Source organism: Helianthus annuus, chromosome 13 (genome assembly GCF_002127325.2).
Source record: "Helianthus annuus cultivar XRQ/B chromosome 13, HanXRQr2.0-SUNRISE, whole genome shotgun sequence".
Lineage (NCBI taxonomy): Eukaryota > Viridiplantae > Streptophyta > Magnoliopsida > Asterales > Asteraceae > Helianthus > Helianthus annuus.
Window position 1 is genome coordinate 40,032,683 of NC_035445.2, and position 17,919 is coordinate 40,050,601.

The 17,919-nt window shown below is 39.3% G+C and overlaps 1 protein-coding gene and 1 long non-coding RNA gene across 2 annotated transcripts; both read left to right on the plus strand.

Moving 5' to 3' along the window:
- The first annotated feature begins 3,227 nt into the window (after window positions 1-3,227).
- LOC110900767 (extensin-like) lies at window positions 3,228-4,421 on the plus strand. The gene has a single exon (XM_022147633.1). The coding sequence runs from the start codon at window positions 3,228-3,230 to the stop codon at window positions 4,419-4,421; it is 1,194 nt and encodes a 397-aa protein (XP_022003325.1).
- An 11,702-nt stretch (window positions 4,422-16,123) lies between these two features.
- Window positions 16,124-17,919, plus strand: LOC118485588. The gene is made up of 4 exons (XR_004876877.1): window positions 16,124-16,746; window positions 16,963-17,104; window positions 17,170-17,215; window positions 17,872-17,919. It is a non-coding gene; the product is annotated as an uncharacterized LOC118485588 (long non-coding RNA).

Here is a 17,919-nt window from a genome sequence, read left to right on the forward strand (position 1 = left end):
GGTTTAAATTTCGTAAAGTTTCGATAACGTATGAGAAAGTTGTGATCTGATTCGTGTGCGAGGGGTTAAAGTGTCAACATTGAAAATTAGGCCTTTTCGGGTAACAATAAAGTTACCCGGGGACTTAACAAAGTGGGTATATGTCTTGAGGCCCTTATAGATCAATTACGAGGGCTCAAACTGCAATAAACAAGTGCCTAGTCAAAGTTTGAAGAGCCAGGGACCAAAACTGCAAATAATAAAAGTTTTGTTGGATGACCCTAGGGGCTCGCGTAGCGCGAGCACTAACTGCTCATGCAGTAGCGCTACGCGACTGCTACATCTGGTCAGAAACTTTATTTTTTTGATCCCTTGTCTGCCACAGCCATGTTACTCCATTTTGATCGATCATTCTTCACCCATTGGCCCCTAAAACACCCCCTAGAACACTAGGGCATGTGTCAATAAGTTGTGGGGTGTCCTAGACATGTTTGTCAATCATCTATGGTGTCTTAATCCACTATATAAAGGACCTTCAAGTCACAACCTTTCCTCACACCATTTACAAGCAATCTGAGCATTGGAGGAGCTTACAAGCAGATCAAGGGCCTTCCTAATCAACCATTAATCATCTAGTAAGTTGCCTAACCCTTCTAAATTAATTCTAGCTTTATAAATAGCTTAAAAGTCAATATATCGTGCTTAACGGTTGACTTCGTGATTAAGTGTCGATAGCTCAGTCGTATGTCAAATTAAATGTACCGTTAGATAGGTAATTATATGGGTATCAAACCCTTATAAGGGCAAGTACCAATTCCAGACCTAACTAGGTCGTTTGTCGGGTCAAACGTTGACCGAAAAAGTCAACAGAATTACAAAATACGATTTAATGCACGATTAATGATCCGAGAGGTGTGTAACCTGTTTTAACCTTAATATAACATGGTAATAAGTATAAAAACTTGTCTACGCTTGCCCGACTCGACAAATTTCTGTTTAAACCCGGTTCGGAACCGAAAGGCGCAAAACCTTGACTTTTGCTTTGACTTCGGTTCTGACCCGCTTTAGTTTGATTCGAAGATGCCTTAGTGCTTCATTAGGGTAGGGTTGCATGATAGGATAAGTCTCTGTACTTGTTTCGTTGATTATCCGATGCATGCACACGTTCCCGTTAATCGCTTAAATTGGACCATAATGCCCTTATGACCATACAACGAGAATTTTGAAAATGTGGAAGTACAATAATCTTAGCTACTGATCATTAAACATGTACGTAAATTTTCACGTCAATCGGAAGTCTAGATTAAGAGATATGCGCATTAGCGTAAATAATAAGCTTTTTATTAATTAAACGGCGCGATTAGCGCATAGCCTATCTAAACCCGATTTTCGGTACCAAAAACTTTTACCCACTGATGTTAAATAATATTTTGAGATTTTTGAAGATTTTTAATTATTTTTAAACTGATCTTAAGCTAGGCTTATCGCATTAATTCGGTTAATACCGAATATGCCCTTTTAGGCCATAAAACGAGTTTTACGAATCCGTTTGATACCAATCCAATTGCCACTGATTTAAAATAATAAATAGAGTGTTTTGAGCCTGTTTTGCTGATCAGAAAACTCAGAATGGTATTCTAAACCGTACGTCGCTTAAAACGGCTTCATACGCGTATTAAACGCATAATTTGGGTTTAAAGCCATTTTGGGAAATGAGACTCTTCACCAACTGTTGTGGTCTGTTAAAATTAATAATTTTGCTGATTAAATCAGACCCGTATCTCAGAAGTATTATAAATCTCTTTTATAACCCTTAAAATGACCGAAATACCCCTACGGGGCATACTTAGGGATTAAACTCGTTATGGGCATTATGGAAGATATCATAATGATATCACAACATAATTAAAGCGTATTAACTTAGGAAACCTGTTCGCGACCCTTTCGGTTACCCGTTATGCATTATACGCGTTCGGTTCGGTTTATGTAACTAGTTTGCATAAACTAGCCGAAACGGGTCAAACGATATCATTTTTATCTCAAAACCCAGAATGTGAATAGTAAACTCATATTAAACAAGTCATCAAACTTGTCGGGTCTAAATCATATTCTATCCGGTCTTCGCTTAATCGTGCGTACGAACCGTATCGTTAAAACTGACCGGTCTAAGCTTAAGCTTGATTAAAGACCCGTTAGTATTCTAATAGGTTATATTAAACCTTCGTTCCAGATTAGGAGAACCAGTAAAAGCTACGTGCATTTTGCTTATTGTGATTAATACTTGCATCAGGTAAATACTCTCAACTTATTTTCCCTATACGGGCTTGGGTTACGGTACATAGCGTGCCGCTTGATCGAGCATCGAATCTCCACGCTTAGTGGGTAGTTGAATAATTTGATCGGCTCGTTTAAACAGTCTTGTTTACTTTACAGCCTTTGGGGGGTTAATGACCATGTCCCGGATATCCTTGGCATCATCTTACGAGATGGCCACGACCTGAGCACGGGGTGTAGGCGTACTCCCGTGTATAACTCACTTAAAGTGGTGTGTCTATTGATCTTTAACCCGGACAAGATCCGGGCTACTGAACGCATAAGTAACATGTAATTCGTTCACAAGATTATAATGTTAAATAATTCTCCCAAGTTAAATAAATGTTTATGCCTTGCGCATCCAAACCAATTTTTAATCATTTTCCAAAATGAGTCGGTTGATTGTATTTACCAGTGTAAACTGACGTATTTTCCCAAAAAGACTGAATGCAGGTACTAAGCGAAATTGGCTGGATTGTCTCTTAAGCATCAATAAAAAGTCTCGCAAGCTTAGGATGCCAGAAGTCTGTTGAACTATAAATGTTATTTTGTTTCGATCCTGCTGTGGATAAACACCGGATATTGTGACTTTGATTACAATAAATAAATTCGGTTGTATCTTATTTTAAATTTGCTTCCGCTGTGCATTATTAAATTGTGTTGTTTGACTATTACGTTGCCAACCACGTCACGATACTCCCCCACCGGGCCCACCGGTGACACGTGGAAATCGGGGTGTGACAGGTTGGTATCAGAGCCAACGCTGAGTGAATTAAACACTAGCCTTTTGTGTTTAATCTCAGTTACACAATTGCACAACCCTAAATTTCGAGTCTAGACTTAAAACCTAGGACAAATTCTGCTATTAATTTGACCTTTATTTTTGCATATATTTTGTTTGGTTATCTCATGCCATATTGACAGGAATTACCAAAATGCCGCCAAGATTCTTCAGGAGAAGAGGAAGGGGCAAGGGGCCAATCACCGCCCCCAATAATAATGAAGCTGGACCCTCGAATGCGAGAGCTCCATCCACCACGGAGAGTGACGATCCCCAGCAGAACCGGAGGAACCTCTTTGAGCCAGCTCGACGGTCGGTCTCACACAGTTCAACACCTCCTAACCCTTATGGGCCACGATCGGATTACGAGGCCAGCAACCCTCAACCTTCATACATACCATTACAGCGATCCTTATCGCACAACTCCTTCGGTGACCCTACACCAGTTTTTAGGGGCCGGTTTAACCCGGCAAACTTCCTACAAGAACCAGGAAATTTTAACCCATTAGGTCCAGAAGATCATTTCTCTGGAGATCATGCGGACGACATGGACGAGGATACGGACCCTGTCGAGCCTGCCAGTGGCACACCAAACCACCCGATAGAGATCTCTGACGGATCTTCCTTTCACGGATCGCCCTATGTTGGTCCTGATAGCTTTCAAGCCATGTTTACCAGGCACGAATGGTACTATACGCCTCCTCGCCATTCGCCGCCTCAGCAGCAGCAACAGCAGCAACAAGATTCCCCTGAGGATCCAAGGTTCGTGGCAGTCACGCCACCACCTCCTCCGCCACCAGTTCAACCGGCACCCCCGCAACCACCAAGGCGTAGGAGAACCGGAGCGCGCATGTCTGTGCGAACAGGAGACTTTCATTTTAGTTCTCCACGCCAATCAAGTGCCAGCCACTACCCGCCACATCAAGAAGATCCACAAATGGGTGGGCCTTCGCAACCAGTTGCACCGCAACCTCCGCCTATGGGTTTTGATAACCCAATTCCGGCATACACGAGTTCCATGGCGTATAACCCGTTCGAACCGCCAGTGCACAACAACTACAACTATGCCGAAGCAGACCCGTACATGGTAACGGCTAACTATAACACTCAAGGACCCTATGGAGATCCATGGGGAGTAGGATACCCAACTCGTGGGTACCCGATACCTCCCAGACCTATTGTTCGGGCACAATCGCAACCACCAAGGTTCTCCCCACCAGAGCATGAAGAAATTCTGCAAAGATTGGACTATGTAGAGCGAGAATTTCACAGGGAGCGAAGGGAGCGAGAAACGTTCTTCCAGGGACTGACAAGCTTGATCAAAGGGAAGAGCAAGAAGGACCGCTGACTCCTTCCAACTGTTGTTAAGCCCCTGCGTGGGCATATCTTATTGTATAAACCCCTGCGTGGGTATGTATGTAGGTATGTATGTTTAATTTGACCCCTGCGTGGGTCTATCTTTCTGTCAACCCCTGCGAGGGTATTTTATTGTGTAAGTCCCTGCGTGGACTATTATGTTATTAGGCCCCTGCGTGGGCATGTGTTGCTATTAAACCCCTGCGTGGGTATGTGTGTTATTGAGCCCCTGCGTGGGCAAGTATTTGTTTAAACCCCTGCGTGGGTAAATGTTGTTTGAAAAGACCCGTTTAGGGCAGCGTGTAACCTATGTATAATTAATGGAATGTTTGTGTTATAAAAAAAAAAAAAAAAAAAATTCATGTTTGCCTTATGTGCATAATTAATTTATATTCATTCCTTTTGAAAATAATCTGCCTATTTAAATATTAATTAAGAATCTTAAGTGTGAAACCTAGCCCTCGAGTCAATTGAAAGACCGGGCCAAGATGGTAAGACCCGTTTAAAAGATTCAAATCCCTGTTAACATCTTAAAACATGTTAACACTCCTGGCAGAAGTGATTCGTTAAAATCATATGTCATTCTTATATATATATAAGGATTCTTTAGAAGATTCCAAACCCAATTATATGATCTCTGAATCATGGGTTGAGAGCATCAATTAAGATGGTCATAATTTACCATACATGGTAATATGGTGCCTACGAACCCAGCTCACTTCCATATGAGCCATAAGGCAGAGGTAGCTATGACTCCCTGTCTGATGAGGGTAAAGAACTTGGTTCAAACCTTAAAAGTCTTGATTCTCTGAAATCATAGCTTAAAATTCAAATTGTCCATGTGACTAAGCCTTATGTGCTAATATATATTGTTATTGTTTACAATTAGGATAAATTTTAATTGAAATCCTAAATTAATACGATTAATAAGTTAACCAAATATGGTCTCTGATTACCATGGTTAACGAGTTACCCTAAGGGGTAATTCCTTAAAAACTCCCAAATAAAACATTGTCCTTGTTTTCTGCAACAGCTCAATCCAAATGGCTGACTCAAATGAAATAAATAGCCATCCAGTGGAGCAAAATGGGAACGGCCAGATTACGTTAACGGGTGCTGAATTAAAAGCGATCATAGACGGCGCTGTTACACAGGCTTTGGAAAGGCAATATGAGGAATATAGTGGTACTCGAAGTAGGACCCACTCTGCACCACATTCAGAGCCCAAGGCACATTCTGAGGCTCATAGCAAGCCTCCTCCCAAAAAGAATGGACCCAAGAAAGATGGTGATGACCGTCAGTCCACCAACCATCAAAGTGACCCATCTCAACAATTAGTACTGCATCAAGAACCCCGTAACAAGGGTTGCACCTATAAGTACTTCGTGTCTTGCAAGCCCAGGGATTTTACTGGGGAAAAGGGGGCCGTCGACTGTATGACTTGGCTGGACGAGATGGACACGGTGGTAGATATCAGCGGGTGCGCTGAAAGGGATGTAGTTAAGTTTGTGTCACAATCCTTCAAGGGTGAAGCGTTAGCATGGTGGAGATCTCTGATTGAGGCCACCGGAAAAATCCCATTGTATAATATGTCGTGGGATCAATTTGTCGCCCTAATCAAGGATAACTACTGCCCTCAACATGAGGTGGAGAAGATAGAATCTGACTTTCTATCGTTGGTGATGACGAACCTAGACTGTCAAGCTTACCTGACAAGCTTCAATACGCTGTCCCGGTTGGTTCCTTACCTGGTAACCCCGGAACCAAAAAGAATCGCTCGCTTTATCGGAGGTTTAGCCCCGGAAATCAAGGCAAGCGTAAAAGCTTCTCGGCCAGCTACCTTCAGGTCTGTAGCTGACATTTCCTTATCCCTCACTCTGGATGCGGTCAGGCAGAGATCGCTGAGGAATAAGGAGGCCGAGAAAAGGAAGCGTGAAGACGATGGTTCGCGGAAGTCGAACAAGAAGCACCGTGGGAGCGGTGACAACAAGAAAGGGTCGGAGTCGAGGAAGGATGGGCATAATTCTGGTGAAAAGCCCAAGTGTAAAATTTGCAAGAAGCAGCACTATGGAAAGTGCAGACTGGAGTCAAACTCTCAGACTCAGTCAAAACCCTTTGCTTGTGGAATTTGCAAGTCCACGGATCACAAAACCCTGGATTGCAAAAAGATAAAAGACGCAACGTGCTACCGTTGCAATGAAAAGGGGCACATCAAGACCAACTGCCCAAAGTACAACAAGAAGCCCGAGGAGGTTAAGAAGACTAATGCTAGAGTCTTCAAAATGGACGCGAAAGAGGCTGTGCAAGACGATAATGTCATAACAGGTACATTCCTTGTAAATGATGTCTTTGCAAGAGTACTTTTTGATTCAGGAGCAGATAAGTCTTTCGTAGATCATAAATTTTGTGAATTGCTGAAATTACCTGTCAAAGCCTTAAAAGTAAATTATGAGGTAGAGTTAGCAGATGGAACCATAGAACCCGTCTCAACTATGTTAGATGGATGTGTTATATCCATTAAGAACCATTCTTTTCCTCTGTCTCTACTTCCGTTTAAATTGGCTGGTTTTGACATAGTTCTGGGTATGGACTGGTTATCTCATAACCAGGCCCAAATTGTCTGCAACCAGAAGCAAGTGGTAATAAAGACTCCGTCTGGAGAGCCCCTTACCATTCGGGGAGATACCCAGTATGGGCTGCCTGAGCAGGTGACTATGCTCAAGGCTTCCAAGTGTTTGAAGAAGGGGTGTGTCATTTACATGGCGCAAGTGATCATTGACGAGCCTAAACCAAAGTTAGAAGACATCCCTGTCATTTCTGAATACCCAGAAGTGTTTCCTGAAGATCTACCTGGTCTACCACCAGATAGACAAGTCGAATTCAGGATCGATATCATCCCCGGAGCGGCACCAGTTGCTAGAGCACCATACAGGTTGGCACCCACAGAAATGAAGGAGTTGCGGACGCAGCTAGATGAATTGCTGGCTAAAGGTTTCATTAGACCTAGTTCATCTCCTTGGGGAGCGCCAATTTTGTTTGTCAAGAAGAAGGATGGGTCGATGCGTCTGTGCATTGACTATCGCGAGCTTAATAAAGTCACGATCAAGAATAGGTATCCTCTGCCCAGAATCGACGATTTGTTCGATCAGCTGCAAGGGGCAAGTTACTTCTCAAAAATTGATTTGAGGTCAGGCTACCATCAATTGAAGGTCAAAGATGAAGACGTTCACAAAACTGCATTTAGGACTCGTTACGGACACTACGAGTTCCTAGTGATGCCTTTTGGGCTCACTAATGCACCAGCCGCGTTCATGGATCTCATGAATCGCGTCTGCAAGCCATACTTGGATAAATTTGTCATCGTTTTCATCGACGACATTCTTATTTATTCTAAGAACCAAGCTGACCATGAGAAACACCTTCGTTGTATTCTCAAACTTCTACGTCAGGAGAAGCTCTATGCCAAATTCTCTAAGTGTGAATTTTGGCTACGAGAAGTCCAATTTCTTGGACATGTGGTCAGTAAGAGTGGTATCCAAGTGGATCCCGCTAAAGTAGAAGCTGTTATGAATTGGCAAGAGCCAAAGACGCCTACGGAGATACGTAGCTTCCTGGGATTGGCAGGATATTACAGGCGTTTCATCGAAAATTTTTCAAGGATTGCTGCACCCCTAACTTCTCTAACTAAGAAGAAGATTAAGTTCGTTTGGGGCCCTAAGCAGCAAGAAGCATTCGATATTCTCAAGCAGAAGTTGAGCAACGCTCCTATACTGACTTTACCTGAAGGCACTGAAGAATTCGTAGTTTACTGCGATGCTTCACACACCGGTATGGGGTGTGTGCTTATGCAGAAAGGCAAGGTTATTGCCTATGCGTCACGACAATTAAAGGTGCATGAAAAGAACTACACCACCCATGATTTGGAATTGGGTGCCGTCGTGTTCGCGCTGAAATTGTGGAGGCACTATCTTTATGGAATCAAGTTTGTGATCTATTCTGATCACAAGAGCCTCCAGCATTTGTTTAACCAGAAGGAATTAAACATGAGGCAACGCCGTTGGATGGAGACCTTGAATGATTATGATTGTGAAATCAGATACCATCCCGGCAAGGCGAATGTAGTCGCCGATGCCTTGAGTCGTAAGGAAAGGGTGAAACCCATCCGAATCAATGCCAAAAGCATAGAAGTGAGGAACAACCTAATGGAAAGGTTGTTAGCTGCACAGAAGGAAGCTGTGTTGGAAGCCAATTACCCGAATGAAAAGTTAGGAGTAACTGAGGAGCAGTTGACTCTTAGCAGAGACGGAATTTTAAGATTAAACGGACGAATATGGGTTCCAGTTCATGGAGGACTACGAGATGTTATCCTCCAGGAAGCCCATAGCTCCAAATATTCCATTCACCCTGGAGCTGATAAGATGTACCAAGATCTGAAGGCAAATTATTGGTGGATAGGCTTGAAAAGTCGGTAGCCGCCCATGTAGCCAAATGCTTGACTTGTGCACAAGCCAAAGCTGAGCATCAAAAGCCATCAGGCTTGCTACAACAGCCTGAACTTCCCGAGTGGAAGTGGGAGTGCGTAACTATGGATTTTATTACCAAGTTACCCAAGACGAGGAAAGGAAATGATACAATATGGGTTATAGTTGATCGACTGACTAAGTCAGCACATTTCTTACCCATCAAGGAGACTTATAGCTCAGATATGTTAGCCCAGCTATACGTTGATAAGATTGTAGCCTTGCATGGCATACCTGTGTCTATTATCTCTGACAGAGATACCAGATACACGTCACATTTTTGGAAGAGTTTCCAACAATCTTTGGGCACACGTCTAAATTTTAGTACGGCTTATCATCCTCAGACTGACGGTCAGAGTGAACGTACTATTCAAACATTGGAAGATATGCTGCGTGCATGTGCGATCGATTTGGGTGATAGTTGGGATAAGAACCTACCATTAATCGAGTTCTCCTACAACAATAGCTACCATACCAGCATTAAGGCTGCACCCTTTGAGGCATTGTACGGTAGAAAGTGTAGATCGCCAGTGTGTTGGGCGGAGGTTGGAGATGTCCAGTTATCAGGACCAGAGATAGTGTTCGAAACAACGGATAAGATTGTCCAGATTCGTGACCGTCTCAAGGCTGCCCGGGATAGGCAGAAGAGTTACGCTGATCCAAGGCGTAAGGATTTTCACTTCGAAGTAGGTGACAAAGTCCTACTTAAAGTGTCACCCTGGAAGGGGGTGATGCGGTTTGGTAAGAAAGGCAAGCTAAGCCCGAGATACATAGGGCCTTTCGAGGTTATCGAACGTGTCGGATCAGTTGCCTATAAGCTAAACTTACCTGAAGAGCTCAGTGGGATTCACAATGTGTTCCACATCTGCAACCTGAAGAAGTGCACCGCTGACGAGTCACTAATCATACCACACTCAGATGTGCATATAGACGAGAGCTTAAAATTTGTTGAAAAACCTTTGTCGATTGAAGATCGACAGGTGAAGAAGCTTAGAAGGAAGCACGTACCTATTGTAAAGGTCAAATGGGATGCTCGTAGAGGTCCCGAATACACGTGGGAAGTTGAATCCACGATGAAAGAAAAGTACCCTTACTTATTTCAGTAAATCTCGGGTCGAGATTTATTTTAAGGGGGTGAGGATGTAACACCTCGGAAATTCACGTCCTATAATATGTAGACACGTGTCAAATGTTTAAACGTGTGGAAGAAATATTATAGAAGGACTAAAGTTGACAAACATGCAAAGTATGTGAATATACGTATTCTAAGTGTCAACTGTGAATAAACATAATGTACATTAACCCTACACGATGCTCATACCTTCAAACGAATAAATCATGGATCATACGAAGCTAAAAGTGAGAGAGTTCAAATTACAGGGGCTAAATGTGTCAACATGTTTAAAGTATACCTCTGAGTGACCTTTTGACAAACCCGAAGCCTTGTAACGGTTAATTATGCTCACTAGAATACACGGTTTAAATTTCGTAAAGTTTCGATAACGTATGAGAAAGTTGTGATCTGATTCGTGTGCGAGGGGTTAAAGTGTCAACATTGAAAATTAGGCCTTTTCGGGTAACAATAAAGTTACCCGGGGACTTAACAAGTGGGTATATGTCTTGAGGCCCTTATAGATCAATTACGAGGGCTCAAACTGCAATAAACAAGTGCCTAGTCAAAGTTTGAAGAGCCAGGGACCAAAACTGCAAATAATAAAAGTTTTGTTGGATGACCCTAGGGGCTCGCGTAGCGCGAGCACTAACTGCTCATGCAGTAGCGCTACGCGACTGCTACATCTGGTCCGAAACTTTATTTTTTTGATCCCTTGTCTGCCACAGCCATGTTACTCCATTTTGATCGATCATTCTTCACCCATTGGCCCCTAAAACACCCCCTAGAACACTAGGGCATGTGTCAATAAGTTGTGGGGTGTCCTAGACATGTTTGTCAATCATCTATGGTGTCTTAATCCACTATATAAAGGACCTTCAAGTCACAACCTTTCCTCACACCATTTACAAGCAATCTGAGCATTGGAGGAGCTTACAAGCAGATCAAGGGCCTTCCTAATCAACCATTAATCATCTAGTAAGTTGCCTAACCCTTCTAAATTAATTCTAGCTTTATAAATAGCTTAAAAGTCAATATATCGTGCTTAACGGTTGACTTCGTGATTAAGTGTCGATAGCTCAGTCGTATGTCAAATTAAATGTACCGTTAGATAGGTAATTATATGGGTATCAAACCCTTATAAGGGCAAGTACCAATTCCAGACCTAACTAGGTCGTTTGTCGGGTCAAACGTTGACCGAAAAAAGTCAACAGAATTACAAAATACGATTTAATGCACGATTAATGATCCGAGAGGTGTGTAACCTGTTTTAACCTTAATATAACATGGTAATAAGTATAAAAACTTGTCTACGCTTGCCCGACTCGACAAATTTCTGTTTAAACCCGGTTCGGAACCGAAAGGCGCAAAACCTTGACTTTTGCTTTGACTTCGGTTCTGACCCGCTTTAGTTTGATTCGAAGATGCCTTAGTGCTTCATTAGGGTAGGGTTGCATGATAGGATAAGTCTCTGTACTTGTTTCGTTGATTATCCGATGCATGCACACGTTCCCGTTAATCGCTTAAATTGGACCATAATGCCCTTATGACCATACAACGAGAATTTTGAAAATGTGGAAGTACAATAATCTTAGCTACTGATCATTAAACATGTACGTAAATTTTCACGTCAATCGGAAGTCTAGATTAAGAGATATGCGCATTAGCGTAAATAATAAGCTTTTATTAATTAAACGGCGCGATTAGCGCATAGCCTATCTAAACCCGATTTTCGGTACCAAAAACTTTTACCCACTGATGTTAAATAATATTTTGAGATTGTTGAAGATTTTTAATTATTTTTAAACTGATCTTAAGCTAGGCTTATCGCATTAATTCGGTTTAATACCGAATATGCCCTTTAGGCCATAAAACGAGTTTTACGAATCCGTTTGATACCATCCAATTGCCACTGATTTAAAATAATAAATAGAGTGTTTTGAGCCTGTTTTGCTGATCAGAAAACTCAGAATGGTATTCTAAACCGTACGTCGCTTAAAACGGCTTCATACGCGTATTAAACGCATAATTTGGGTTTAAAAGCCATTTTGGGAAATGAGACTCTTCACCAACTGTTGTGGTCTGTTAAAATTAATAATTTTGCTGATTAAATCAGACCCCGTATCTCAGAAGTATTATAAATCCTTTTATAACCCTTAAAATGACCGAAATAACCCCTACGGGGCATACTTAGGGATTAAACTCGTTATGGGCATTATGGAAGATATCATAATGATATCACAACATAATTAAAGCGTATTAACTTAGGAAACCTGTTCGCGACCCTTTCGGTTACCCGTTATGCATTATAACGCGTTCGGTTCGGTTTATGTAACTAGTTTGCATAAACTAGCCGAAACGGGTCAAACGATATCATTTTATCTCAAAACCCAGAATGTGAATAGTAAACTCATATTAAACAAGTCATCAAACTTGTCGGGTCTAAATCATATTCTATCCGCGTCTTCGCTTATCGTGCGTACGAACCGTATCGTTAAAACTGACCGTCTAAGCTAAGCTTGATTAAAGACCCGTTAGTATTCTAATAGGTTATATTAAACCTTCGTTCCAGATTAGGAGAACCAGTAAAAGCTACGTGCATTTTGCTTATTGTGATTAATACTTGCATCAGGTAAATACTCTCAACTTATTTTCCCTATACGGGCTTGGGTTACGGTACATAGCGTGCCGCTTGATCGAGGCATCGAATCTCCACGCTTAGTGGGTAGTTGAATAATTTTGATCGGCTCGTTAAACAGTCTTGTTTACTTTACAGCCTTTGGGGGTTAATGACCATGTCCCGGATATCCTTGGCATCATCTTACGAGATGGCCACGACCTAGCACGGGGTGTAGGCGTACTCCCGTGTATAACTCACTTAAAGTGGTGTTCTATTGATCTTTAACCCGGACAAGATCCGGGCTACTGAACGCATTAAGTAACATGTAATTCGTTCACAAGATTATAATTGTTAATAATTCTCCCAAGTTAAATAAATGTTTATGCCTTGCGCATCCAAACCAATTTTTAATCATTTCCAAAATGAGTCGGTTGATTGTATTTACCAGTGTAAACTGGCGTATTTTCCCAAAAAGACTGAATGCAGGTACTAAGCGAAATTGGCTGGATTGTCTCCTAAGCATCAATAAAAAGTCTCGCAAGCTTAGGATGCCAGAAGTCTGTTGAACTATAAATGTTATTTTGTTTCGATCCTACTGTGGATAAACACCGGATATTGTGACTTTGATTACAATAAATAAATTCGGTTGTATCTTATTTAAATTTGCTTCCGCTGTGCATTATTAAATTGTGTTGTTTGACTATTACGTTGCCAACCACGTCACGATACTCCCCCACCGGGCCCACCGTGACACGTGGAAATCGGGTGTGACAATTTGGAACTTGATTGTGTGATGTCGGTTAATCTTTTCTATAGGTGGTAAAATAGATTGGCTAGGCTGGTTGGTTAATGGGTCAACCAATAAACATCTTGGGATAAGATGGGCCGGTAAATGAAGGCTGAGGTAGTCGGATTTAAATGTAGGGTGCCTACATTCTTATTTTTGTTCTTATATGTTGATGAATAAGTGTTATTAGTATGATTAAACTATTCTTTGTTCTTATATTTGCTATCTACTCTTATGCGGCAAACCTAAAGGCTTTTTCAATACGCATCATGTTTTAGTTATGTGAGCATGCCTCTTATATATCTACCGGTATCTACTCTTATGCGGCAAACCTAAAGGCTTTTTCAATATGCATCATGTTTTAGTTATGTGAGCATGCCTCTTATATATCTACCGGTTTTATTGTTCTATCAATAAAATATTCATTAATCAGACCATTTGTTCACGCTGACTTTTCTAAAGGGCAAACAAATGCACTTCACATGTCCCAATTAAAAAATGTTCTTAAGAATGGAAAATGAATGTCAAACAAAGATCAGTAATTTGAAAAAAATAATCAATTGTTATGTTTTCCTTCATAATTGTCTCTTATTTTTTGTGCTTATTTAGTTTTTTTTTTTTTTTTTTTTTTTTTTTGCGCTAAGTTTGGTTCGGGTTTTTTTGGGGTGGAGGTTAGATACTGAGATATGCCGAAACTGAACAGAACTATTTCCAAAACTGAAAGTTGAACTATCGGTTATTCATTTGAATATATGTTAATTTGCGTATTTTTAATCAGTTGATGTAAAGGTTAAAAATCATTGTTAAGGTAGTATTCACATTTTTTTGTCAAATGTAGTCAAAATTGTTGCTTTGGATGAATTAGATTGATGTTTGTTTTCGTGGCAGGGTTTTATTCTTATTTTTTTACTAGCTATAAGTGATGCAAAGAACTATCTATATGCTAATTTTGATCGATTTTGTACAGGTCAAAGAATGGGCAAAGGCACATGATTGAATGATCTCAAAACTGGATCCTTTAATTCTTATTCATTATGATGGTTTAATTGTTGCAATTGAAGGGTCTAATGGTGCAAAAGTTTCATTCCTTACTCCAACACCACAGAACCTGTTGGTATGTGTTCATTAATTTTTTACTGTCAATTATGGTCTACATATAGATTAAGAATGATATGTTTCAAATATGTAGAATTATGTTGAATTGCAACAACTACAATTATACACGCTTTCTTTTTGAGTTTCAATTAAAAATTTTCATACACTATAGACTATTTGTTTGGATATAGTTTAAATGTTGTTATTTCCCGTGGCATATTCTAATCTTGACAAGTATTGTTGATTTGCAGGTTAGTAAAGGGGCATGGATTTTTTTTGGTGGCGGCTAGCCACAACCTTGGTACCGGTGAGACAACCAACCAAAAAATCATCAAATTGAACAACGAATCAAGGAATGAGCAAATGGTACCGGTTCGGAACCGGGTACTGAATTTCTCAACCCGGATCAATTTTCTCGGTACCGACATTTTGCGTTTTCGGTACCGGTTTTTACCTTAAAATACTGGTATTGTACTGGATATTTTCGCTACCGGTAACGGTACCCATTTTTTAGGATTTTCGGTACTGGTTCGGTATGTTTGGGAAACCTTTGACATGTTTGACCCGATATCTTTTTAGCCTAAAAATTTAGTTTTACCCATTTGAGAATTGAGATAAAGTACATGTTTAAGTAATATGTTATTGATGATGTTATCTATTCAGTAGTTGACCCATTTTTTTTAGCTAAAACTTTTAATTTGACCCATTTCAGAATTGAGATAACGCGCCTGTTTAGGTTGAATACGTGTTATTCAGAATGTGTTTTAGTGAGAACTAATACTTTACCACTTAACTATGTATAATTTCTACACAAAGTTTTTTCTTATTGTGTTTGTTTTTAGCATAACATAAAGTTAAGGCCTTGGCGGTGTGTGTTTGTTTTGCTATGTTCAGGAAGACGGACAAGTATCATTGATCCATGATGGCTGCCAAAATCAGCTGCTGCTCAACTTTGTATTATGCTATAACCCGAACGGAGATTACTAAATGCAAGTAAGGTATAGTATACCGACCCTGTGATACTTAGTACACTTAAACGTTCATAGTTTAAAATTATAAGAAATTCACTTGAAGAAATATAGTGGTAGCCTATGTACTTTTTATTATCTTTTTGTAAACATAGACAAGTAAACTAATGTATCAAGGTTATAAAACTTTTCAAATTATGACAATTGTATGTTGAATTATATGTTGCTTTATCAAGGGCAAAAACATGAGATGGAGTCAAAATACTAATAATTGACAACGGAAAACCTACAGATAAAACAACTAATGTGATTTATATAGAGATTTTCAACGAATCGTGATCGTTGCATATTCATGTATTTCAATTTGTCGTTGTAATTTAATATATTCGTTTGTGTTTTAACGTGTATAAAATAATAATATTAAATGTCGGCGGTATTAATGAAGAAATTTTCTTTTATCAACCCACGAAATTTGCGGGTTCTTAAACTAGTCTATTACTTATATTAAAACAAAACAATTTTGGTCACTTGGCATTTGCTTAAACCACTAGATGCCACATGGCACTTCAATACCACTCCCTCAATCCTTTTGAGCGCCATTCCATTCTCTTTACACGCGTGTATACTTTTCCTCTATTTTGTAAACCCTAATTACTATACAACCGTTTCAAAATCATCTATTCATCTTCTCTCCAATTTCTTCCTAGAATACCAATCAGTTTCCATATAACAAAGATTATTGTCAAGCAAGATACATATACAGATGATTACACGTTCTTCAAGATCTCCGTCTACTTCATCATTTTCTTAAATCGATTTCTGAATATCTTCCATCGATCTCCAAATCTTTAAGATGCGTTTGTTTAATTCTGTCTTTAATCATCCTTTATGCTTTCTTCCGTTTACTTACTGTTTTAAAATTACGTTTCTTTTATATAAACCCTAAATCCGTTTATAATCGAAAATCTGTTGATTTTGTCTATTAACATTATGGTTTTGTTATATAAATTGATGGTTATGGTTATGCAAAGGCCTAAATCCTATTTGTGATGAATATTTGCGTGATTTGAGGAAGAGGAGGATTCTGAAATCTGTGCATAGGTTTGTTAGATGGCCACAAGTTTCATGATTCAGAGGAAGAGGAGGATTTTGAAACAGAGGTTGAAGGTTCCACCGACTTTGAATCAGTTTACTAAGACGCTTGATAAGAATCTAGGTATGTGCTGAAATTGCTTTTCAATTTTATAGTTGAATCAAGTTATAAAACGGGTTTTTTGTGGATTGATTTGTTTGTGATTGTTGAAGTTTTAATAGTTGGTTGTTTGTTAGTGTTGTAACATATATGTATCCTGTATGTGGTGAGTATATGGATTTCTACTTAAAATGTTGGAGAAATAAAACATTTGTTTCTAATTATGTTGATTTGTTATAGGTATTGTATGTATCTTTACATAGACATGAAGGTGGAACATTTTATCCTAGTACTGGCGCAGTCCAAACTAATGTCAGATCATGAACATGATGATTCCGATACTGAGTTCATTGATATCGATATAGCTGGTTCTTATGGTTGGGTTAGTATGTTTAATTTAATCATTTTTATGCAAATTTGACTAATAATTATATTGATTTGTTACAGGTATTGTATCTATCTTTACATAGACATGAAGGTGGAAAATTTACAGGTATTGTATTGTATCTATCTTTACAGGCAAATTTGACTAATCATATTAAAAGCTGCCACTTTTCGTTTTCTATACAAGTATTTGATTTGGCTTTAGGATTTTAATATATTTATTTGCTGTAAAAAATACAATCATATTGTAGCCTGCTAATTTTAGTAGTTGTTAATCTGGTTTTAGGTTTTCAATTTTGATGAAAATTAAAGTGACATTATAAAATACTGTTTGTTTTTATGTGTAATGCACATTAATTATTTATTCATTTGGTATTTGATGAATTCAAGTATATGTACTTAGAAATGGTGGTTTGGAATTGCATATAGAGGATAGTAATCTTATTTAAGTAAAATGGTTGAAGAACAAAATACATACCAACGACAAGCAGTTAGTTAGCTGCTTATTTAGTTGAATTGTTATACACGTTTAATGATAAGATTACAAATAAAATATTAAATGTTGTATTATTATTTAAAGATTTATAAATTGTTTATAGCTAGATTTGTGAATTATGATAGTAATCTAACTTTTACCTTATTTAATGGAATATTTAATTTCATTTATAAAAAATATATATACTTATGGATTTGATGTCAGCAACGGTATATGTGTTTCGTCATGCTCGACTTTGACTCGTTTTCATCTTGCAAATGGTTATGCAGCCTAAAAATGGAAGCTTAAGGCCCATATGCAAGACCGTGAAGTTGTGA